The sequence below is a fragment of the Anastrepha obliqua genome, chromosome 1 (assembly GCF_027943255.1).
Source record: "Anastrepha obliqua isolate idAnaObli1 chromosome 1, idAnaObli1_1.0, whole genome shotgun sequence".
NCBI classification, from domain to species: domain Eukaryota; kingdom Metazoa; phylum Arthropoda; class Insecta; order Diptera; family Tephritidae; genus Anastrepha; species Anastrepha obliqua.
Window position 1 is genome coordinate 81,837,361 of NC_072892.1, and position 25,525 is coordinate 81,862,885.

The 25,525-nt window shown below is 35.3% G+C and overlaps 1 protein-coding gene across 1 annotated transcript in view; it reads left to right on the forward strand.

The window, feature by feature from the left end:
• LOC129235475 (pituitary homeobox homolog Ptx1) overlaps nt 1-25,525 on the forward strand; it is a 120,061-nt gene that overhangs the window by 12,752 nt on the left and 81,784 nt on the right. Inside the window, exon 2 of the mRNA XM_054869343.1 lies at nt 11,725-12,555. Coding sequence (XP_054725318.1) covers nt 12,066-12,555 — 490 coding nt within the window. The 5' untranslated portion in view covers nt 11,725-12,065. The remainder of the gene's footprint in view (nt 1-11,724; nt 12,556-25,525) is intronic.

A 25,525-nucleotide genomic window follows, 5' to 3' on the forward strand; every position in this document is an offset into this window, starting at 1 on the left:
TCGTTATTGGTATAACTTCGCCGTGAAAAAACCACTTTTCTTTTTCTGCTATTCTACCGCCTCTCCGAAAAATCATTATAGCTGACTTAGATAAGTTTACTTGCATATTCCACTTATCGCAGTATTTTTCTAAGTTGCTTATCATTTTTTGAAGGGCACTAACCTCATCTGCCAATATGACAATATCGTCAGCATATAATAGCAAACGGATATTTAACTCATCTATAAAGAGTCCCCCCTCCAAGCAGTCGTGCAGGTCATTCAAGTAAAGAGCAAAGAGCAAAGGTGAAAGCAGGCACCCTTGCTTTACTCCTGACGATATTTTAAATTTTTCACTCATTTCATCTCCTACTTTTACTATCGAACATGTATTTCTGTAATAACTTTCAATAAAGTTTGCCATTTTGGTGGAGATTCCTATTTCATGAAGCTTGTATAGCAATAGTTGTCTAGGGACAGTATCAAAAGCGGCTTTAAAGTCCACGAAAAACGCGTACACTTTTTTCTTCTCCCTAAACTTAATATGGACTATTGCTGCTAGGTTATATATGTTATCTACAGTTGAATGTCGCTTTCTGAAACCTGCTTGAAATTCTGTTATAATATTTTTATTTTCTACCCAGCTTGTGAGTCGCTCATTTAAAATACCCATCATTATCTTTGCAACACAGTTCATGAATGAGATACCTCTATAATTGGAGGGAGATTTCCTATCACCTTTTTTAAAGAGCGGATATATCAGGGGGAATATACTGGGGAATACCCAATTTAGTCACTCTAAATATTTCTGGACCGATTTTTTCTGCAAGGTGTGTGGCGTTGTTATGCGGCAAAATCAGTTTGTCATGTCAATCGTCCCATTACGGCTCTATTAAACGCATTAGCTGCAGTCGGTAACGATGGCCAGAGATAGTTTAAGGAGTCTATGAGTCTATAGATGACACCCTACTGATCCCACCAGACGCTCAAGATAAGCTTTGAAGTTTAGGGTTATCATAATAGATCCATTTTTTATCGCCAGTGACGATGCGATGCAGAAAACATTTTCTTTTCTGCCGTTCAAGAAGCATCTCACACGTCACCAAACGTCTCGCGATAACCCTCTCCTTCAATTGATGTGGCACCCAGTTACCGGCTTTTTGGACCATTCCCATCGCGTGCAAACGTTTACCGACGGTTGATCTGTCAACATTCAACTTTTTAGATATATCATCAAGGGTTCGACATGCGTCTTCATTCAATAATTGTTGTAGTTGAGTATCTTCGATTTTTCGGTGCCCTTCGCGATCCGCGATCTTTATCACTCACGTCGAAATTGCCACTAAGGAAGCGTCGAAATCACGCATTACAAGTTGAATTTGATGCAGCGTGATTACCGTAAATATGGATTAGCATATGACACCTTTCAGCTGCACTTTTCTTCAAAAGATAGTAATGAATCATGACTTCCTGCAAATGCTGTTTTTTGGAACGAACGTAGACATTTTTGACGTCAGATAAAAATGGATCTTTACGCTTCAAACGAATGTCAACTACTGCGATCGACACCTCACATAAACACCTTCAAATCACCAGGAATAGGTACAATAGCAAACACCAACATAGTATCAGCAGTAACACCTCTTTTACGAGAGCGGAAACTTATTCCCATATCCAATATATTGTGTGTGTAAAGCTGAAGCAAACCTTCGTTACATTTGAAAAGTGAATTTCGTACATTTACGCTACTTGGTTATATTTTTTAAATACTTTTTCAGTATGATTTATCTTCATTTTGGGCTTTATTATCTCCTTACACACTGGTTAAAACTTACCATCTAGCCGTTCTATTTTTAAAAAGAACTTTTACAATTAAAAATTGTATTTATTTGCAATAACAAAAAGGTTTTGAAAAAAATCGGGCTAAAGTTGCCGTAGTAATTAGTTATTGCGGAATTTTAAATTTTAATATTCACCTATTATAATTTCTTAATCAAAATGTTTACCTACTGTATATTCATAAATTTGACGGCTCAATTTTATTTATTTTTTGAAATAGGTAAACACATAATGCAAATAAAAAAATGCGTAAAATGTGGAAGCAAAAGCTACAAACTTGACATTGGGCCTATAAATTTATTTTTTCGAGGTGGTGAAGGATAATCTGTTCAGACATTAAATTGCCTGTGAAAATTCCGATCTAATGTCTAGGCACCTCGAATATGAAAATGAATATTTCAAGCATTCTAGTATTGATGACACATATAAATATATGTATGTGCATGTAGAAAAAAAATATTTGCCGCGAAATATGAAATCTGAAAAAAATCATGACGAGATTATTTATTATGGCTACCATTTAAAAAGTAAAATTATCTCCAAACATATATATACATACATATAAATACATTCATAATAAGACTCAAATATACATTTGCATGCGTTTATAATACGTCTATAAATTAATTTTACTCTCTACATATCCACCTTGTGCATGATTGGGTAAAAACTCATATTTTTTCCATCTCATGACTTAGCGCGTCTTCCCTCAAACGTCCACTCACACATACATTCGTATATATTCATACACTTTTAAACACATCAAAGTGACTTTAAATTAAACAAAATCTGTCGCTTTCAAATAAAAATCTACATTAAAGTAAATTATTATTTTAATAATACTCGCCAGCCAACCACAAAACGATTAAAAACATTACAACCACTCAGCTACTTTAATCCACTCGGGATCAAGTGGAGATCAAGCGGGATTTTGATGTATAAATTCTCAATTTGATTTGACTACTAGAGTGTGGATGGCGGCAAGTACACAAATACGTATATGCACATACATACATATATATTTTTGCATGGCTGCCTATCAGCCTACTTGTTTGAGCATACGTATGTGCGGCGGTGTGTGCGTGTTTATGACAATCTAAAGCCGCAGTTAGCACGGTTAGTGGTTAGTGAGCAGCAGATCGTGCGCCGTCAAAGCTTTTTATATTTACTACGCGAATGAATGAATTAATGAATGGAAAGTGAAAGTGGCATATAAGAATTACATTTATTAATATTGTGGAATAGTTTACATTGCGAATTCGCTACTTACGTACATATATTTGTTTATTTTTTACTTTAAACACATTTTACATCATATCTAAGTATACAAAAATATATGTACATATGCACGTATGTATGTATGTAAATGTGAATAAGGAGGAACTGTGATTGCTCTTAAATTGCTGCAAATATTTGTTAGGATTAAATGCTGTGCGACACTGATATCAACAAGGGGAACATGTTGGAAGTGTTACGTAACTAATGTTAGATAATGGATTGCACCATTTCATTAATGAGATTTTGTAATAGAATCTGGTGCCTCAGGAAAATGAGTTCTCTTTTATTTGATATCTTGAGTGGGAGTGGCTGACACCTTATTTGATACAGATAGGATTTTTGTGTAAAATGTTCTTTATTTTATAATATCCTGCAAAAAAGGAAAACAGAGTATTCAGATATTTTAATTATTTTGTTTTATTTCATTTCTCAACATAAAATACAATAAAAGTACAAAATTCACACAGCATCTTAAATTATACACTTTACAAAAAAATGGTATCTGTATCAAATAGTATGTGAGTGACTGTACATACATTAATTAGTATGAATATATACTTAATTTAATGAAAGTAGTCGAAGGTGTATGTTCGGTAGGACGCGAGTTCGAAACACGCTGTGTGAACGAAACACCAAATAGTAGAAATGGTTTTTCAAAAAGCGGTCGCCACTCCGGCAAGCAAAGTCAAACCTCCGAGTGTATTTGTGCCATGAAAAAGCATCTCGTGAAAGAATCATCTGCAGATCGAAGGCGGCATCAAACAGTAGTCCCCACCATTTTTTATACCAAAAAAGTTTTATTAGCTAAATTTCAGGTGCAATTTAATATTTTTAAAAGCCAAATACAGAATACTAGATTTGGGTCTGCCACTTTAGCGACACCCGGCATTCGCCCATCTCATTCCATTCTTTGCTAGCTAACATACATTTTTAGGGGATTCACATAGCAGTCACAGTTATATTTCTTAAATTACTTTTTTTTTGCGCAGGCCAACAACACAACTTTTAAACTATTATAAAATATAAGGGGTCTTCACACCGAGCTCGTTGCTTTATTGTTTGGCAGTTTTGCGTATATTTGCAAAGAAATCCCAAGTAACGCAGAGCCGCAGGGCCAAGCATGCTAATTTGATTGATCAGCTGTTTGCCAATTAGGAGTTGATGGTCAGGCGCGAAGTTTCAGTTTATAGTACCAGAAATGGAGAAAAGAAGAGGTAAGTAAGTTATTTTTGCAGTCAAAATTTTGATATTCTATGGATATTTTCTTCCAATGGGAAAACGCCGCTAAATTGCAAGTGATTCAGCTGTTACGAAAGAGCACTACCAAATTAGCAGAAATAAATCAAAAAGATGAATCACAACAAAACACTTTTGCCTAACAAACGGCCAAAGTAACGAAATTGGTGAGAGTACTCCTGTTACGACAACTTGTGAATACCCTAATTGTATCAGAAGAGAAGTTACTGTTAAAACGCTTTGCTATAAATATATATGAGATTGAGCATACCTATAATTTCAATTTTTACTTTTACAAATTATTACATATAATTTCATATTTTACTTTTACTTTTACAAATTTATAATTTCTTCAAATGGTAATTGTTTGTAGTATACAAACAATAATGGTAATTTTTTCATTTAGTAAAAAAGTTATTTAAAAACCAAAATTGAATGACTAATTTTTTAGCTTTTGGTAAAGGGTTTTTCAATAAGGGCGGGTAGATGTTGAAATGGAATAAAATGGCGTTTGCTGTGTGGCACGTAGCGCCGTCCTGCTGGAACCACATGTCGTCTAGGTCCATATGGTTCAATATGGGCCATAAGAAATTGGAAGGGCCACCACGTCTACCGAAAAATGGGCGCAATGCGCGCAACGTTTGCATTAATGAACACTCATTTTGATAATAAAGTTTTATCATTTGAACGTGCTGTTCAATCGTGTAACTTACCATGATGATTTGGCATAAACAACTGAATAATAAACAAAAGATTTGACAGATGTCACCAAAACAAAATGGCTGCCACAGGGCGCCAAAATCGACCCGCGCCAATTGAAAAACCCTTTATATGTTTTACTTTGGCATTCGTAGTACTAAGCAAAACCCAGAAGGTTATGAAAGTGAAGCAAAATGCATCCCACGCTTTTAACTCTAATTTGAATTACTCTATTTGTATCTTAATTTTTGTTATAATTCTGTTCTGAGGTAGTTGACTATGACTGATCGTTCGATTTGCTATTACTTCATTATAAGTCCCTTTGTCATTAAAATTTATTTTCTACTTTTTAGTTCGATTAGCAATAAAAGAGTGTTTTCTAGTTTTTTTAAACTATTTTTTATTATTTTATATTATTATTTTAAGTTTTCAAGCTCTTACTGAAGCACCCGATTGTTTTATGATGCACACCTGGGGTGCGAATCGCAAACTGTTTTCGATACGGGGACTCACAATTACTTGTGAATATTTGCCCGCCAATTCATCGAAATAAAACATTTTGCTGCTAAATATTATACATCTAATTCTGCATTCTTCACACATAATAAACAGTCAATACAAACAAGCAGAAATAAAAATTGTATAGCTCGTTTTGCTTATAATCGTGAATGGGCGTCAGCTCTTCTTTTTTATTATTCTTATTAATAGAAAAAAATACAATATTTATTTGCACTTAGATGCAATAATAAAATGAATATTTTAAAGCCTGTTTTCCCTATATTTTTATTTTTTTTATTCCCTTTTTATTTCTCTTTTTATTCAGACACCAAATCAGCAAACGCGATAAATATGGAAAAAACACATTTATGAAATCACCCACGACTAACTTCAAAGCTTTCATGTCGCTTGAAGTTTTCTATCTTCACTCTCTACTATATGTTTGTAGGCATATAGTACACACAGAACCAAAGTCTTTGGATTGTTGAGATATTTCTTATGAAAATCAGCACAAAATCCCTTGAATAACTTTTGCGGAGTGGTTTCTTGTAACTTATTTCAGTTAAATTAAAAATTAATAATTAATGCAGAAGTTTAAATTAACCAAAAAAAAAAACAGAAAACATAAGTTGTATGTAAAATTTTAATTTGAAGCGGTCAATTTCTGGGGGTGCTCAGCCCCACCTCGCACCTGCCTGACTTTAGCCGCGTGCAATATGTATGCTAACACGTAAAAACCAAAAAATATTTGCTACAACGCCAGTCAAACAAACGGTTATTTATAAGGAATGTATACAAAACATTTCAAAGAATATTCAGATGTACATACATACATATGTACGTGCAAACATATGCACTTAATTTGTCTATCAACATGTATTGATTAGCCTAATCATTGATTTACGACTTACCTATTGAGTGATTTTTAATTGAATTTATGTTTTTATTACTTCTCGAGCTGCTGATGATATGGTAGACCTGGTCTATCTTAGTGACGTCGGTGTATAAAAGTTTTGAATGTGGAATAGTAAAAATAAAAAATTTGTTATTAAAATATGCACCGTATTTGACAAGTTGAAATGTAGTACTTTAATGAAAAAAAAAAAAAACAAAAACAGGAAGTGAAGCGTTCTCTGTTCTACTTCTTACTGGGGTCTACACTTATAATATTCCCACTTGATACAGCAACATGGACTAGAATCGTTTTGCCCACTTAACAAAACCCACATAAATTAAATTCTCGACAACTGGAAAGCCACAGAATTCATATGGCGTTGCATGAAATATCCAGGCAAAACAATGTATCCTTCCTTCTAGAATTTATAATTTTCTTCAAACCCAGAGGTTCCTCAGCCTGCATAGAGATGATTTACAAACTATATCTGGCCATTTTTGAGAGCTGGTTGATGAACAACTTTTCGCATTCAGAAGGCCTATGAATCTCTTATTCCTTCTGTTCAGCCAATATTCAAACCATGCTCGCAACCAATGCTCCTTATCCACAGCTATGCGATAATTCAATATATGATAATATCCCAAGATGGTGCAATAGACTCCACTTTACCTAAACCAGCTTTCGTAAATTTATTTATTTCTTATTTTATTTTAACACTAATCGTAAGTGGTACACATACGGGTTGCCCATATTCGACGGACCCGACGGATTTCGATGACTCTTTGGGCCCATTCCAATCGACGAGGCTTGTCCGCAGGCAGCAATCTTTGCGTCAATTGAATCTTATACGGGAATAAATGCAAATCAATGTGGATAATTCGTTGTAAAGTGGTCCGAGCAATGCTCAACTGCTGAGAACGGCGATTTTGGGATGTCCTTGGCGACGTCTCAACACTGGCCCGTACAAGATTTGGCCTCTTTGGATTAGAAAGAGCATCACCAGTCGAAAACCTTTTCGACATTATTTAATTTTTTATACGCACGTTGAGTTTTTACAATTGACTTCTTTTGTTGAATGTAAATTTCAACAATTTGGGAGCGCTTGCGTGGCATGTACTGTTCCATGGTAAATCTGCTTAGACTGACGCTTCCAACGCGGTATGTCATTAAGCGATCTGACGTCTCCGTCAAAAGATACAGGGTTGCCAGATGGGTCCGTCGAATATGGGCAGCCCTGTATATATTATATTAAACAGACAGTAAGAATTTTGGTTCATAGACTTAAATAAATAAAGAAATAAATCCATTAATGTTATGGAACAAAAAGTACAAGTAGTCAAATTCATTCGAAGCCTATAATTAAAGGTTCGTGTTTAAACACGAAATACTGTATTAGAGGCCACAGTGTGCTATAACCCAAGAAAAGCAAATCAAACGCTTAAAATTTTCTCATAGCTTCGCGTGCTTAAATCCCCCTACAAGCAGCCCAAAATTCAAATAAAGGGCGATTTTATAAAGTCCATTAGGGAAATGAGAAGTTCTTTAAACAGCGGATAATATCATGATATTAATTATAGAGCATATGTTATGTGTTATATTTAAAGGGGTTACATGGGTTTCGTCGGGTAAAAAAAGGCTTATTTTAAATTTTTTTTTTCTATGTAAAAAATTATTTATTTAATTCAAACTTTTTTCTGTCTTATAGAAACATATTTAAAGAATAATTTCTGAAATTTTCAAAAAAAAAAATATTAAAACTCCGCCATTGGGACGTCATTTCCGGTGACCCCTCGAAAAAAGGGTGCGTCCGCGTTGTCAGCATAACTCTTGACAGGCTCATCAAAAATGAAAAAACAAAAATAAGTGCTTTAGTTAAGACCATAAACTCGTGCTTGAACGAAGGAAAGAAAAAAAGTAAAAATTGGAATTTTGGCAGATATTTTTCCAAAAAAATTAAAATTTCGGTAAAATTTGCTTGACATTTTGTTTTTTTTAATAGTTGTAATTGAAAAAAAAACAAAATCCTTCGTTCAAGCACGAGTAAATTGTATTTCGAAGACCTGTGTAAAATTTCATCAAGATCGGTTGAGTAGTTTTCGAGAACATTTGAAAACCGACGTTGAAATCACGGTTCCGAGAAAAACGCGTTTAAAGTTTTGAGTAACAATAAAAGTGGCTTGGAGCGCACACCTGCCAAAGGCTGTATCTCCGAAACTGTTATTCGGATCGACTTAAAAATTTAGGATAATATTCCTGAGATGTTGTAGAAATTAATAAGCCGAAAAATGATGATGACGCAATAAGAGATATTACAGTGGTTTGTTTACAACTGAGGTCGGCAAAAACTGTGATTATGTGGCGCATGCACGAAATAATCAACGCACCCACTACTCATGAGACTTCGTGACCAACGTGTGAAATAAGCAGGCATATTTGTCAACGCCAAAGTTATTCTCAAATTTCAATTCACCCTATTAATCGCAACGAACGGCAAATTTTCGGGTCCTCGGCTTGCATCTCGTCTAACACGACGATGAGCACACTCGTCGCTATACCGTTCACAGGTTCCTCATCGTAAATTTGATGCTCAGGAGAAAATCACCTCTGCAATTTTCAGATTACTCCAAGCAGTTAAATCGGCATCTTGAATTCTAAGACGAACTGTGTCTGTACAAATTCAGTGTCGTCAATTTCCATGAACGGTCGAATGTCTCAGGCAGTTTGGAATCTATTTTGCGAACTGATGCATTTCTTTCCAAAACTAGTTTGTGAATACTTTAACTTAATAATAACTTTAGAATTAAATTTGCGCAACTTGTAAACTTTACTTGGGTCTGTCAGACTATCTTCAGATTATGAAAGGTGAGATAATATTAGATTATAAAATGTAAAAGGGTGGCAGGATGTGTCACATTAACTGTCATAGTTAGATACAAAACGATCTTAAAACACACTGTAGAAGCCTAGGCAATTACAATCTTAATAATGCTAATTACAATTCAATACAAACAAACACCAACACCAGCAACAAAGACAATGTGCACTAATTTGATTAAGTTGAAAAAAAAGAAACTTCCACTCACAGATAAGCGCAACTGAAAATAGTTTACACCAACTTATTGTTAGCCATCATTGGAGCAGCAGGCAGCAAAACCAACGGCAGAACTACTAAGCAGTGCGCCGCTAGCACGAGCAATAAATAAGACACGTAGAGTGTAAATATTTTTACATAGATAAGACACCAAGAGCTGTTATCTGTTGTTGATACACGACGTGTATTGTAATATGTGCGTTGGTGTGTTTGCGCGTAGGTGCTATAACCACTTTATTTGTAATTGCGACCGTGAAGCAAATTAGCATAGAGCACAGCGTTTCACAGAGTACCTACAAAGGTATAGTTTTTTTTTTTTTTTAATTTAAAATATACACATATATAAAAAGCCAGAGTTAAACAGCTGAAGCAGTCGTGAAGTAAGTAAAGATGGAAGGAACAGAGTTGCATATTTTGGAAGCAAAATAGTTCGGAGTTGTACACAAAGAGGACAGAGAGTTTTTGTGAGTTCATTTTTAAGAAGTATTTGTACAAAATACCATACAATTTATCTTACAATATTCTCCAAATGGTCAACTTACTTCTTAGAAGATCCAGATTGAAGCAGCGGCTCGCTGTTCTTTGAGCACAGGTGGCAGCAGAGCCATGAACTCAACTTCATTACTTCAATATACTTTTTAAAAAGCAAACCAACCCATGCATACAAACATTATATTTATACAGTTGTATTTCTAGCGCTATCTCTTCTTAATGTGTCTAAGTACACTCGTAGTACGCAGCCAGGCAATGCCGCCGTGTAAGTCGTCTGCTTACAACAGCCCACACCACTATCAACGGTGCATATCTACGATTTTCTGATAAGTTTCATTGTGCACTATCTTGATTGTAGACATACATATGCATTTATTTGTTCTGGAGCTGTGTTGCAGATTAACCCCTTTGGCGTCTTTACTTTAGTCTCGTCTAAGTGTCGCTGGGTGCTGTTGGGGTTAAGCTTTTTATTTTGTTTGTAAATTTGTCAAGTAAACTCATTTTCTATATGTACAGGGAACGCTTACATTTGTCGTAAATAGATATGTACGTATGTTTGTACACATTACAGCTATAAAGCGGGTATGTTGCTAGCAATTCATTGGAAAATAATAAACAATTTTTGAATTTTACAGCTCTTAAAATATTTTTAGGAGTTGAAGTGTACGGAAATGTTCATTACAAATGTACATATACAATATAATATATCCCATTTATGTTGATGTCATGAATGAACGTTTTGCAATTAAGTCGCCAAAGGAAAATATTTTTTTTTTTTTATGTCTGGTGACAATCTTTCCATGGTCTTGGTAACGAATTTAACTTTTGAAAAATCGATCACTGTTAACGCATATAATCAAATTTTCGTTATTATCAATAAACAATTTTTGACACCTGGAAATTGGTTAATGTTGTAACTGTAGCGAAAAAGAAAAATGCCTCCCGATCCTTCTACTTTCGACCAATTAATATTTTACCTTATTAAGGGTTTTTGAAAAACCATAGCTGCATTCGATTCGCCACTTCCCTGCTCCCCTGCGTGTGAAAGCAACAACAAATTTATCGGGCGAGATTCGCTACTAGACTGGTATAACACTCTTTGACCCTTTTACACTATACAGCTGCAGAACATAAGCAGAGGAGCGCGTAGAGATCAAAATAAAGATTTCCATCACTCAAAACTATTTTTTTATATATTAAAAAGTTATTAAATAAAGGGATGAAGGGGTTGCGTTATCTTGTAAAAATAACAGCTTCTTTTGCTTCAAAAAATATAATTTGCGTTAATTTAAAAAAATTACTCGAAACTGGTAAAAAAAAAAAAATAAACTTAATCTGATGATGTAAATGAAAAATTTAGGTTATAAATAAATCTGTATTTATGTACGTATGGAAATTAGCTCTGTTTTATTGGTGTGTTGAGTGTGGTTAAAATGAAGAATTCTATTGTGTGAGTGCAAGCTTCCTTTTTAACTGATTAAAAAAGCCTCTCATTACTCGTATTCGGACAAGGCATAGAATTGTAGCTCTTACCATTTGCTGCCCTTACGTCGTATATTCTAAATTTCAAATTCATGGATTAGAAATAAGTATGCGCTAGTTTTTATATGTAATATATATGCGTACATCTCTTTTTTCTTATAAAATAAAAAAAATACACTACATTCAGCTTCCTCGCTAACTAATATCACTTGTACTTTTATTTTTCACGTTACAGTTGTACGCCTTCTAATCGCCGTATAAAGAAGATACCTCCCAGTTGTGACTCACGGCGCGAACATCGATCGACTTAACGACCGCACGACGCAGTACACAGCGTCCGCGTCAGTGCCTGCAAATCTTGCATCAACGTTAGACTATACCGGCCTCACCACGACGACTACATTTTTGCAACACTTCAAGGACGTCGTCACGACGAAGTTCTCTGGCAGAGACCATCATCTGCCACCACTGCATCCGCATCCACATCCGCATCAGCAGACGGCCGCACTGCATCACCATCAGCCACATCAGGCTGTCGCACAAAGCTTTTCCACAATTTTTCCCACATACTTAGGCATGGACCGCGCCGGCGGCGGCGGTGGTGCTGTCGCTGTTGGCGGTGGTCTCGGCGTGGTACCGAATTCGGCTGGCGCCGGAGGCAGTGCATTAAACGGCCTCGAAGCGATGTCGGCCGAATCGACTGGACTTTGTCTGCAGGATTTAGTAAACGCCGGAACTGCAGCTGGTGCTGGTTCTGCGGGCTCAGCAGAGAGTGCCAATACGACAAGCACTGCGCTAAGCAGTGGCAGTACTGGTAGTTCAACGGTAAATGGCAGCTCTGGTTCTGGAACAGGTCAGGATCATTTACACAATCACCACAGTCTACATGACTCCAATTCGTCGGTTAGCATTTCACCCGCCATTTCGAGTCTTATGCCGATCGGTAGTCTTAGTCATTTGCATCATTCAGCGGGTCAGGATTTGGTCAGTGGGTATCCACAGCATCCACATCATACTGTGGTGCCACCGCATACGCCGAAGCATGAGCCGCTCGAGAAACTAAGAAGTAAGTACTGAATTTGCTAGGTAAAATTAATTGAAAATGAAGATGTAAATTATGTGGTGTAAATATCCATGTGTTTAAAATTTCAACTAAATTTAAATTAACTGATAACAAAATACATATACAAAATTAGTTAGCCGCAAGGTTCCTGCTGGAATATAATAATGCCAGAAAGGACCAAGTTAAGTGAAGCGAAGAGAAGTGAAAGTTTAATAATATAATATCCACATGGCAGGTGGGTAAAAATCTTTTGGGTCTATAAAATTAATATATTTTATTTAAATTATTTAAAATATTATTAAGTAGAATTGTACTGAATTTGAAAAAATCTCAAAATCATTTTACGTTTCTCTTGTACTGAAAAAGTAGATTCACGAATAGAGAACTAAATTGGTTCAGTCGATCCCAAATTGACTTGGCCGACAACAAATGGAGCGCAAAAACACAACAACTGTTTCCTATGTGATCGTGACTAAAATGACATCTGACAACTAGAAATTAACAAATAATGAATTAGCTCATAATTCACTCATTCCTCAGCAAGTCCGAGAGACATATGTATGTGTTGAGTTGTGCCTAAAGACGGGAGATATGTCTGTGTGCCAAAATAATGTGAACAAGCAACTATGTTCGTGTCTGTAACAATGAAACTGTATGGACATATATGCATACATACATACGTGTGCGATAGTTAGCCAACGATAATGAGGATCGTTCTGTGGGTGATCTCTGGTGGTGCGAAGATATGTAAGTAGTGGGCGGTGTGAATTCCACATAGACTAATTGGAGTTAGCGTAAAGTTAACATAATAATATGAATGCCTATTCAGCAAGCTAAAAAATACGGTTAATTAGATAAAGTTGAATTGCATTTTTACTTACCCTCTTACTCTAAAATACCCAGATGATAGTAAGCGCTACTTACATTCAACCAACTCCTTAATTATTACCTTCTTCTAGTTTGTTGTTACGTATGAAGTTCCTTTTAGTTTTTCATTCGAAATTCAGTAGTGCAGAACCCGGATTTGCTCGAATAGGTTATCATCAGCACAAAATATTTGTAGACGCACACCACTCGATCGTAACAACCGTCAGCGATGTAGACTCTTTACCATTTATTCATTTATTTATATTAGTCTAAAAAAAATTACAAACTTACAGCACACGAATGGCACAAAATAACTTAAAATATGTAATACCTTCACAAATTAAAAAGCGAAGTCCAAAAGTTTGAAAAAACTGCTCTTGAAACAGAAATGTCAAGAAAGACAATATGACTAATATCACTGAATTCACTGCATTGTATGAATAATTTGTTGTCACGTTATCTCCAACGACCGGTAGTAAGTTACGAAGAGGGCGTTGTGACATACTACATAAATCTGATTCCTTTAGCGAATTCGGGCAATCAATTGCACTATTTATTATTTCATAAGTGAAGGAAAGGCTTGGGATAAACCTAGGCTTTAGATGAGATCTAATGATTATGAATAATAGGTGAGAAGGATATGACGGTACATATGTTCCAAACAAATTAGTTTTAGGACGAAGAGCGCTTCCGCAGTGGAAAATAGTGCTTGATTGCTAGAACATGAGGATGATATGTACTTCAAGGAAACAGATTGTTATTCCCTCACACTGTGACTATTATGTTGGGTAAAAGGATACTTTTGTATCAAATAGAATAAAATATTGGTCTGATGTGATACTTAATTTAATTTATTTAAAAAGCATTTTATGCTGCAAAAGTAAGGATTAAGTTTGAACGTATCAATATCAATTGAGATTAAGTTTAAAATATTGTATTGGTAAGATTAAGTTTACGATAGGTAGAGAATCCTTCTCCACTTATTTTCATTCAAGTGAGGAAATGGCCTGCTGCAACATTTGGAAAAGGCCCAGTGAATCTGTAAGCGAATAGTCAGAAGTTAATGGAAATGTTGGTGGAATAGTTTTTTGGGAAGAACTCGTCCTTAAGAATAAATTCAATCTACTGAGTCCCTCTAACGTTTTTTCAGGTTGAGGTAGATGTTGTGAAAGAAGCATTCTATTGACAGTTGACCAGCGCAACATGCTGCAAGTAGACAAACGTTCATTCTGATAGTCAAGCGGCGAATAAGAATCCAAGCTCTCTAAAAGCGAAATTGAAACTGTCAAGAAGTGCCTGAATTGCATTTCGTTCGAATATATTAAGTAATATATTAGAAAATTTACGGAAAACTGCAGGACTACAATAATAAGTAGCTTAGGCATGGAAAAGATGGTGTCGATTTCTTCAGCTACCTGTTACTAGTTAACCCTGATCCATCTCAGGGAGCACTTCTGGAGTCATGGGATAGTGTTCCAGAGAGTTTTTATAACTAACAATGCAACACCTCTCAACAGTGGTGGATACCCTAATCGGATACTTTCCATTGGGAATCACTAAGATGAAACTCAACAAAACTTCGAGCCCAGACGTCTTGTGTGAAATCAAGCTTAGATGTTTGCTATTTATGACAGCAGAATACTTTTTAGTAGCCACTGTCCGAACATGTTCTTTGTTTCTCTTATCTAGTCCCCATTCTTTTTCTTCCCGTTCTTCTGTTTTCAAGGGTACCTTTACTGCTTAAGGATTTCCCTCAATGACAGTCATCCAACTGGACCCAACCTAACCCATATAACCCAATAAGAGAGGTCGAAAGGGGATTTTCACTTCCAAATGATGATTTACTATACAACCTTATCGAGTTGCCGGTTAGTACATCATCTCTTAGAAGGCATTCCCCCTTCTCCAAATATAACCAACAAGTGCCACAGTCCACATTCAAATTATTAATGAAAAATTGAGCAATGTGAATTTTCATATGTAAGCACATACATATTTAAATAAATGCGACAATGTACGTGTGCATATGTATGTATGTAAATATCGAGCAATGGGCTCAAACAAAGCAACAATTATGTCAGAGTAATCTGTCAACAACAGCTGCCACGATTCCCGCTACCTCCAGTAGTTCATCATGATTCATGAAAACGTTCACGCTCTTAATTTGCTATCAGAAAAAACAACAAAGTTCATACATACACAGCATTAACGTGTTGACGACTAGCGTTGCATTGTAATTCGTCCAATAATATTCAAAACCACGTTTCAATGGCGCGTTGAAAGCGAGTGTTAAAATTTGCGCGACCTCGATGACATTCAGTCACACTTCAGCAATAGAAAATCGAGCGACGAACTTAGAACCGACTAACTATCCAAACATCCACCCACCTAACAGAACAGCCACAATAGAAGCAACCGCTCCCTCTCCCTCCAATCCCTTACATGTGGGAATATTAAATACATGTGCACGTATATGTGTAATAATTTTTGTTTTTGCTGTTATTTGCCACTCTGCCTCTGCACTTGTTCAAACAAGCGAACATTTTTCACGCATTTTAATGCGTTCCACAGCAACTGCATTGCGCCATCTCGATGGGTTTGAGCTACATATAAGCGGAGCAAGAGGGATGTCAGCAATAAAAAAAGAACAAAATTCCAACGTAATCATTGTGCAATCATTAGCGTACACAAATATACAATTTTCACTTCCCTTCACTGGGATGTACATACCCACATACATACATATATTCCCTGCATCCATAGCGTCATGGCTAATTGAGCACCCTTCTGCCATAAAATGATGCGCCGCACAGAGTGTGCGATGCTGGAGTGCTATAGATGGAAGCACATAATGCGCTTGACTGCAGCACCGTGTAATGATGTCGAATAAGCAGCGAGTCAACACATATCCAAACATATTTACAAGTTGAAAATTCGTTACTTGCCTTTACTTGTATAGGCTCGTTTTATACGAGTACTTCCTCGCAGAGTTGCCTTCTACTTCGATGTGGTACTTGGACCTGTATGGGCAAACGGAAGAACATTGCCCCTCGATGGTCGATACTCAGTTATGACAAGGGTTTCGCACTCAACCGTTCATTTGTAATTGTTCAACTCGTCCTGCCAAGTGCTTGCTGGAAATTTGATATGTTTGAGTCAAGTGCTTGTTGCCTTTGTTGGGGCGAATTTGGTTTGGGAAATGCTGAAATTGAAATGTTATTTTAATAAATAGATACGTAACTGAAAGTGGGAACTACATAAGTGAGTTTAAAGAGAAAGGAGAACAGTGGAAGGATACATGTACTGGCTATTTAGTGTTCATAATCATAATACATATACATAATTAGGAATAGAAAATATTGAATTGAAAATATTGGTCATCATGCATATCTGCGCAGAAATTCTTAGTTACTATAAGGCTTCGGAATAATCAGCTAAAGTGAACCCAGAGTCAAACGTAATAATTAGATCAACAAATCCGGATCTAAGGTGCGCTGATGATTTGAAATAATATACGTGATTTTATTTAATATTTATTTCTACGACTCTTTTCTCTATGAATTTTCATGATGAAAAAATTGAAATTCTCCGACTTGTTATAGAATAAGCTTTCAGTAGTGCCCTAGGGTATTGTACGTACGTAACTTAGTTCACACCAAGGGATAGATACATAAATGTTTCTTGTTCAAATATCTGCACGAAATTTGCAACGACGTTATCGTAGGCCTAAGGTAGGCTGACATTGAATATGATGGAAATCGAGGGCATGTGATGCGAGCTGTGTGACCAACTCTGATTATCTTGATTTCATATATGAGCATATTTTATGAGCCATATCCGAATGAGTTTTGCGTGACTACCATTTGAAAGTGCGTAGAATCGAATCTCCGTGCATGAAAAACCAAAAAGAAAATTTTTTTTCTAAAAATATCTGCCATTCGAAGTCGATTTAAAACTGTAGGTCCCTCCATTTGTGGAACAAAATCAGGACGCGCGCTACAAATAGGAGAAGAAGTTCCGCCAATACCCAAAAAAGGTGTAAGCACCAGTTATATAAATATATATATGTACATATATACATATATTTTATTATGATTTAACATATTATATTATATTTTTAAACTTATTTTCACGCCCTTTAACACTGCTCCCTATGAAGCTTCTGAATAGAACTGGAAAGCATTTTATAAGACGCGCTCCATTTCTTTTTCCAACTTTGGGAAACTACCAATATTGTAGTCAGGATGTGGAAGACGATCTATTTAAAGTAGTTTAGATGGAGGATGTAGTCTAGTGTTTAATAGCTATTAATCTCGCTTAAATTTGCTATTCGTACGCTCAGCCAACATGATCTCCCTTATACCTCATCTATATGGAGAGGGCCTTTAGTGGAAAAACGAATAAACCCGCTATGTACAGCTCAATGCAGGACCATAATGAGGGAAAGCATATTTATAAAAATAAAAAAAAATGTCACGATTCGTTTACATTTTCAAGAATATTTTTTTAACTTTTTTTTTAATGTACACAATGTTCGGAACTTGGATTTAGATGGGTTTTGTAGGCTAATTAATTAAATTTGTATTTATAAAAAAAGGGTAACAAATAAATAAGAAACCAATATACTGTCGAAAATTGTCAATAAGTCCAAGTGCTATAGTTAGTTAGCGCATTTTTTAAACCGTTGAAAAGTCCACGGATCGTAGCTAGTTGGTGTGTAACACTCATTTTGATGAGGTGTTGCCACCAGTTTGTATTAAAAAAAAATTATTTTTAAATAGGCAAAAGTAGACTGTAGCAGACAAAAAGAGACGCGGGTTCAAGGCAAATATTTTTTAGAAAATTTTTTTCTTAAACCAATTATTATGGCGTTGCCACTTGAACTGTATTGCAAAAATACCAACTAATAACCAATTTCATTCAAATACTAGACTACGGATGAAAAGTGAAATATACTTTAAGGTGGTGTTGCCACTATTTAAAAAAAAAATTGACTAGAAATATATTATACTTATATATAATTGCAAAAATATATACAAATATATAATAATAATAATATATTCTAAAACAAATTTTATATGACGTTACCACCTGAGTTTAATTCGAAAATATAACAACTAATCATGGAAGAAGTATTTAAAAAATATTTAATAAAAATATATTTTTATACGGTGTTGCCACATGATTTTTATTTTAAAATACCAGAAGATTTTATTTCAAGACTAAAATATGGATATCGCTTAAAAGTTATTTAAATAAGCTTTGAAGAAAAAATTCTTGAGCTAGTGTTGCCACCTATTTCTTTGAAGTTAAGAAATTAATTACAAAAACCTATTAAATGTACAAAAATATGTATATTGCATATATTAATGGAAAGGTAAAGATAGTTTGAATGCAATGGTATTTTTGAAACACGTTGATATCTATGTTTAAGTAAAGAATTTATATTACTTCGTCCAGCCATAAGTTCTGTTACAAGTAAAGTTCGTTATAGATATGAAATTATAAATTTTCTTTAATGAAATTAGTTTCATTTTATCATCTAAATATTAAAAAAAATTTAAATTTTCATTCGAGATGGTCACAATTTGCTTTCACATAAGTCTTCAAACGATTAAGCCATTCAGCTATTGCAGCGCACACGGTTTCCATATTGACGTCGCTGATCGAGCCAAAGATTGTTTGAGACTTTCCAAATTTCTGTGAGGTCTTCGACAGGGTATGTTCTCCAATTCGGACAACAATCTTTATTCTAATAGATTCAGATCTGGACTTCCGTATGGCCAATCTTCTGCGGCTATGAACCCAGCAATATTGTTTTTTAGCGACTGCTGGGTGGTTTCTGCCTTATGGGCCCAAGAGAAATCTTGCTGAAAGATCCAACGCTCTCCATTAAGAGAGTACTGCTCAATCGCTTCACCACGCCTTCTCAAACATTCTTCTGGCACTCTTTTGTTTCGGTCTTAACTCCTTCTTCGCAGACACGAAGAGATAAATGCCTTTACAAGACACTCTCCACCATAACGGAGGCTAGATGGTGGCCACGCTGAACTCTTGGAACAACATTTTTTGCGTCTTTAGAAATTTTAGCATAGATATGTTGTTTTACTTATTAAAAACTTCTTCAACAGTGAAAATTCGCATCTGTGAAAATAATATTTTCATGGCCATTGACCGCGTGCCACTTAAAATTCAACAAGCTCAGCAGATAGAATAGCAAAATTTAATTTCAAATGTGCGATTCAAATTTAACAGTTCCTCACACATTGTAAGCACATATCTAGGTGCGTATGTACATATGTTCTGTGTGCCTTAAAGATGAAATCGCAGTTAAAACAAACATGCACCAAACTGTTGCAATCCACTGCCGGGTGCAAATGCGGCGCCAGCATATTAGTAGCGATAACCAAAAGGACTAACTTCCTTGGAACTTTGTTGACCCCTTACTACTAGTGACACTGTGACACTTTTATTTGAATTTATTTGCTTAAATAAAAAAAAAGAAATCACAACGACCATACGAATTGCGAAGCATGAGAAAATCAACAACAACAAAAGTAACATATACATTACAGTGAACAAATATTCTCATTGCACCTGTGAAATCACAAATGCATACAAGCATAAATGAAAATTTGTACATAAGTTTGAAGAATTTCCACGTATGCAAATTGGCTGCATGTCTGCACATATTGCTATTGCTGTTATTTCTACAAGCGGCATTACCAACGCCTTCCCGCTGCTCCATGCGCCGCATTGCTTGCTGTCTGTGTTGTACTTGCTGTTGCCACAAATGCCACTGTTGCTTGTTCCACTCGGCGCCACCCTTCCAAAAATGTTGCTGCTGTGGTTGTCATCATTGCTGTTGTCATCTTTGTTGCTTGCATTGTTTTTGTTGTGTGCAGGTGCGCCATGCTAACAAAGTTGTTGTTATTGTCGTTAGACTTGTTGTTGAACGTGTCATTTGTATTATTTGCTGCTGCTGCAAGGCGTCTCTCTACCATTCCTTCTGCTGCTAATGCCACAGCTTTTGTTTGTCTGGCTTTGCTTGTGCTGCTTATTGCCATTAGTATGGTTATTTGTTGTTGCTGTTGTTATTGTTTAAATAATGGTTTTGCAACGTGTCCAACATGTATGCATTTGGGATTTCAATTATTGGCAATTTAATGGCTACCAAAAGCATTTTCGGTGCAATCACTTGTTGTTGCAAGACGGGTGAGTGGCGATGCTACTACTCTGCAGTCTACACTGAACTTATATATTTTGTTTTAATTTTTTTTCCCTTTATCATAGTTGTAATTGTTTTCGTTCACTACCCTTTTCATTCGATTTTTAAATCTCTTTTGGCTGTTAAAAAACTTTTTTATTTTTATTTGATTCGCTTTAGCTTTTATTTGTTATGCATTTTATTCTTTTCAGCAAATTTATGTCGCTTGTGCGTGCTTTTTTTCACCAACGTAAAACACCTAATTATAAAAAAAATTATGAAAATTTTCTAATATTCTGCGCTATTTCAAGTGCATCTTTTTTGTTCATCTTTTGCATCACGACTACATAAAATATTATTTATAATTATTTATAGTTCACCTTAACCCTCTCAACCAAGAGCGCTGTTGATCCCTAAAAATCCGCTTTCATTCGCTATTAAGCCCCTTCAAATTTTCCGACATAATGCTATTTTGACTTAATTTTGCCGGTCGATTTGCTGCTTTTCCCTAAGAATGAAAGCTGATTATGAGCGCATAAGCACACAATTAAACGTCCACTCACACATACATATGTATGTGCGCCGCGAGCACCCCTGCAGGGAGTTTAACTCACTTTGAATGCTCATGGAATCAGATAACCCTAATAACTGTTATTTTATTTATTCAGATTGAGTAACTTGTCCACAGATCAATGAATAAATTTTTCGTTTTTATATAATGTTATTTACTCAAACATACTTTTTTTATTTTTTTGCTGATCTTAGGCTAAGTTAGATTACACTGGCTGGCCAAAGTGACGCAGAGATCCATTTGGTATATAGCAATACCCTATCAGCGTAATATTTTAGAGAAAAGATGAGCGTACTCTTCGCGAATTTTAGGGTCACTCAAGCTCCAGTTCAGGGATACATTCAAAACTGTCTTAGTCTTCCAAGCTGAGAGCCGCCAGGTCGCATAGTTTAGTTTTCGAGAGAGCCGTACAGCAGCATAGGACATACTCCAGGGTTTCCTTTGTACCCAGCTCTTTGCATTTCCTAAAAGCATCGTTAAGAGTTAGACTTACCTTATAAACATGCACTGCAATTAGCAGTGCCCTAATAGTACACCAAATAAAGCTCTGTAGTTCCTTCTATCGAACGATACAACCGATTTAGTATACCTGTCATCATAAGCGTGTTTACCAATGATCTTGGCAATTTTGCAGTTGGTTAAACTAACTAACCAAATCGTGCTCGGTTTTGGTGCACTCGACAATAAAAAGTAATGAAATTGCTGATAAACTCGCTTGGCAGCAGATTTCCACAGTCCAGAATCAACTATCAATATCTATCTATCAAAAATGCACATTAGAACTGAGACGGAACATCGGCTTTTACAACACTGGGCGTCCTGATTCGCTAAGCGTTAGCAAGTGGCGAATAGATGAGCCAACTGGAATAAATAAGCTTATAAACTGCATAAAATAACATATTTTTGTAAAATAATTAGTTATACGAGTACCAGTTTTATGAGGCAAAACCATTCTCGCTTACGGCGAATCTTGCCTATAACTTCCACGTGGAAATTTTTCGTCAAGCGAGCCTTACACCTGTCTACTAACATTTTTAATAAAATTGTATATTGTAAAACATAGTCTACATTTGTTGTATTCGAATGAGTTCCACATGACTCGAAAAATAATTTAAAATTAATCGGAAATAATAATTTGAAAGCTAGCTTTTTCAGTAGCGGACTAAGAAATTCCCGACAGGGTATCACAGCTGCTCCATGTCTGTGTATTTATTTTAAAGAACCGCATTCAAATTCTCCAGAAATTTTATAACTTTACTTCCACCATAAATATGTACGCTTCTCTGTACATGACCATCCACGCCTTTGCTCAGATACCACTTCTCCTCATCCTGGTTCACCCATCCTTTTCCTTTTGCTCGTGGCTTGTGCCAGAATCGCACTTGCACCATTTTGAGTGTGAATTATGTCGCTAGCAGCTGCTATATAAGAAGAGCAACTAAAAATACAAAAAAGAAAGCGGAAAGATATGCAAAAATGCCATAAAAAATGTCGTCTGTGTTTGTTATAGTTTTTTTTTCTGTCCCTGCCATTTGTACCACTTTTTAATGGCTTTAAAGCATGTTTCTTAATTTCTACACTTCATCTTTAAATGATAAACTCTTTCATGTTTTTTTTCATAAATTGTGATATTCAACATATGTTAAGATGCGTGAAGACATACAATTTATTCACAAAATGGTATGATTTTTAAACATTTGAAAAGTAAATAAGTATATACATAATATATATTATATACATAAATACAACTCGAAATAAGATGTTTGACATACAATTGAAATAAATACTACCAATTCGAACAAAGCCTTTTAATTGAATTTATGGTAAATACTTAAATAAATATCTACATACAGCCTGTCGCATAGAAGTGTAGTCACTGTTATGGAGAGGCAACAACAGTAGGTTTCTGTATAGATTATTTCATTGATACCTAAAACAGTCAACCCTTGGAATGTTCAACCATCTGCTGTGGCCATGTTTTCACAAGATGTTAGGCATAGTTTCTAAGAAAAAATCTCAAAAGTTTTCAAATTTTGCACAGGCCCATTTACGAAGCTTATCCTGAATTAGGACCTAAACATTTCTAATGGGGCCGCCGTAGCCGAATTGCTTGGTACGTGGCTGCCACTCAACAGTGCGAGGGTACGAAAGCCCATCGCTAAAGAGTTTTGTCTAACCGCAGTCAATCCTCGGCAGGCAACGACAAACCTCCGAATGCGTTTCTGTCATGAAAAAGCTCCTTACTATATAAAGCGTCTTTTAAAGCTTAATTTCGAAGCAGTCGTTCTACCGATTTTTTTACTGAATGGAATGTCTTCTCAAAATTTAGAGACCATTTTCTTGTGAATATTTTACACATAGCCAAGTGGGTATATGTGTGGATGTCTACAACTCGGCTTGAACCGTGTTCGATTACTATTGTGAGAATGAAATTTGTTTCTAACGGCAGTCGCTCTTCGGCAGACAATGGAAATTATTTGAGCGCATTTGTGCCATCTAAAAGCTGCTGATTAGAACCATCTACCATTCGGAGCCTGGGTAGAACTGTAGATCTCTCCATTTATAAAACAAAAAGAGGAGAAACGCAGTCAGATCACTAACCACATCTATACTATGTACATAAATGTAAGAAATTACCTTATTTTCCACATGCAACAAAACCTGTCCCAATGAAAGCAATATCAGTGCAACAGTTGTATGAAATACGTGAGACTTTACGTGGAGGTTGATAATGCACACGTGTATATGTACAATATCTACATACATACATACATACATACATACTTGTAGATGGCATTATTTCTGCAGTCTTATCAACTTTTTGTTTAAGTTAAAATTTTCTTTTTTATTTGCATAAAAACACAAAAAGTGTAAACAAGCAAACGCGTTTTGATCTGTACACCGATTTTTTTTATTTCACAAAATGAATAAATGTAAATGTATGTACACACGTTCTAAGCAAATATGTGTTTTCCTACTATTATTTGTGGCTGATGAAAAAATAAAAAGATGTACCTACGTACATAAACAATTTAAATGGGAGCATTTGCTTTGGTGTAAGTCAAATAAGGAGGAAATTTCTTATTTGTCAAAAACGTGTTGTCACAACTCAAAACTATTAAAAACTATACAAGTACTAGAGCACGAAAGAAATATTTAAGTAAGAGATCAAATTAACTGCGCGCAGTTTGAGAAGTAAATAAAGAGTAAATTCAGGAAAATATTGCTTAAGTAACAAAGCGAGCGTACTTTTTAATGTTTAAAGTGTTGGCGAAGTATTTTTTTTTAATTCTAGATAAAGTTAAGTACATATTAATGAAGTAAAACAACACACTTTTACAGTAAGATATGCACACATACATAAATATGTATATGTATTAGGCTGGGTCGATTTGTGGGGAGGCAAAAATATCGCCCATTGCTCTGTGAAAATCATATGCTAGGGATCAAAATAAGAAACTTCGCCGAAGGAACCATACCTCTAAAACGAATTCTGATGTCCCCCAATTTGGGTCGAACTTTTTAGTTTCTTTTCTATAACTCACGTTCTGACTAAATAAATTTCTTAAGAGAAAAAATAGATATTATTATAAATAAATAATAAATATTATTATAAATAAATGAAAATAAAGAAAAAACATAGCCATTTAGCTGATTTTTTCATGTAAAGACCAAAAATTGTGATATTTTTTAAATTGGGTGACATCAGAATTCGTTTTAGAGGTATGGTTCCTTCGGCAAAGTTTCTTATTTTGATCCCTAGAATACGATTTTCACAGAGCAATGACCGATTTTTAAATCAACCCGCCCTAATATGAATGTATACATTGGGGTGCATCACTCTCCTTACAAAATAAAAGAAAATACAAAAATTGAGACAAAATATTTCGAAAAATATTAAAATACAGTAAAACCCACGTAGAGTAAACTAGTTCAAGCAAGTTTTTTTCACTTAACCAAGGTTCTTCACAGAACACAAGTCAGAAATTTAAGGTCCCTTTAAGGAAATTCGGTCATTAAATAAACATTTATATAAATCAATTTAAAAATTTGTATAATATTTTCATTTTTCAAAAAGCCTTTGTATTGGCTTGTCTCTTTTTTGTGTTTAAGCTACTCCTTTACAGCTTCTTTTCTTCTTGAACTGCTCATGCGTTGCTGGATGTTGGTAGGCATTAAAAACATACACTCGTTTTACATTCAAGTTAGCCTGCAGACATACCATACATACATAAATTTAAGAACTATACCTACAATTTTTTACAAAATAGGACAAGTTTGTTTCTCTACCTCCAATTGGTCTTAGATCGATCCATTTGCGAGTCCAG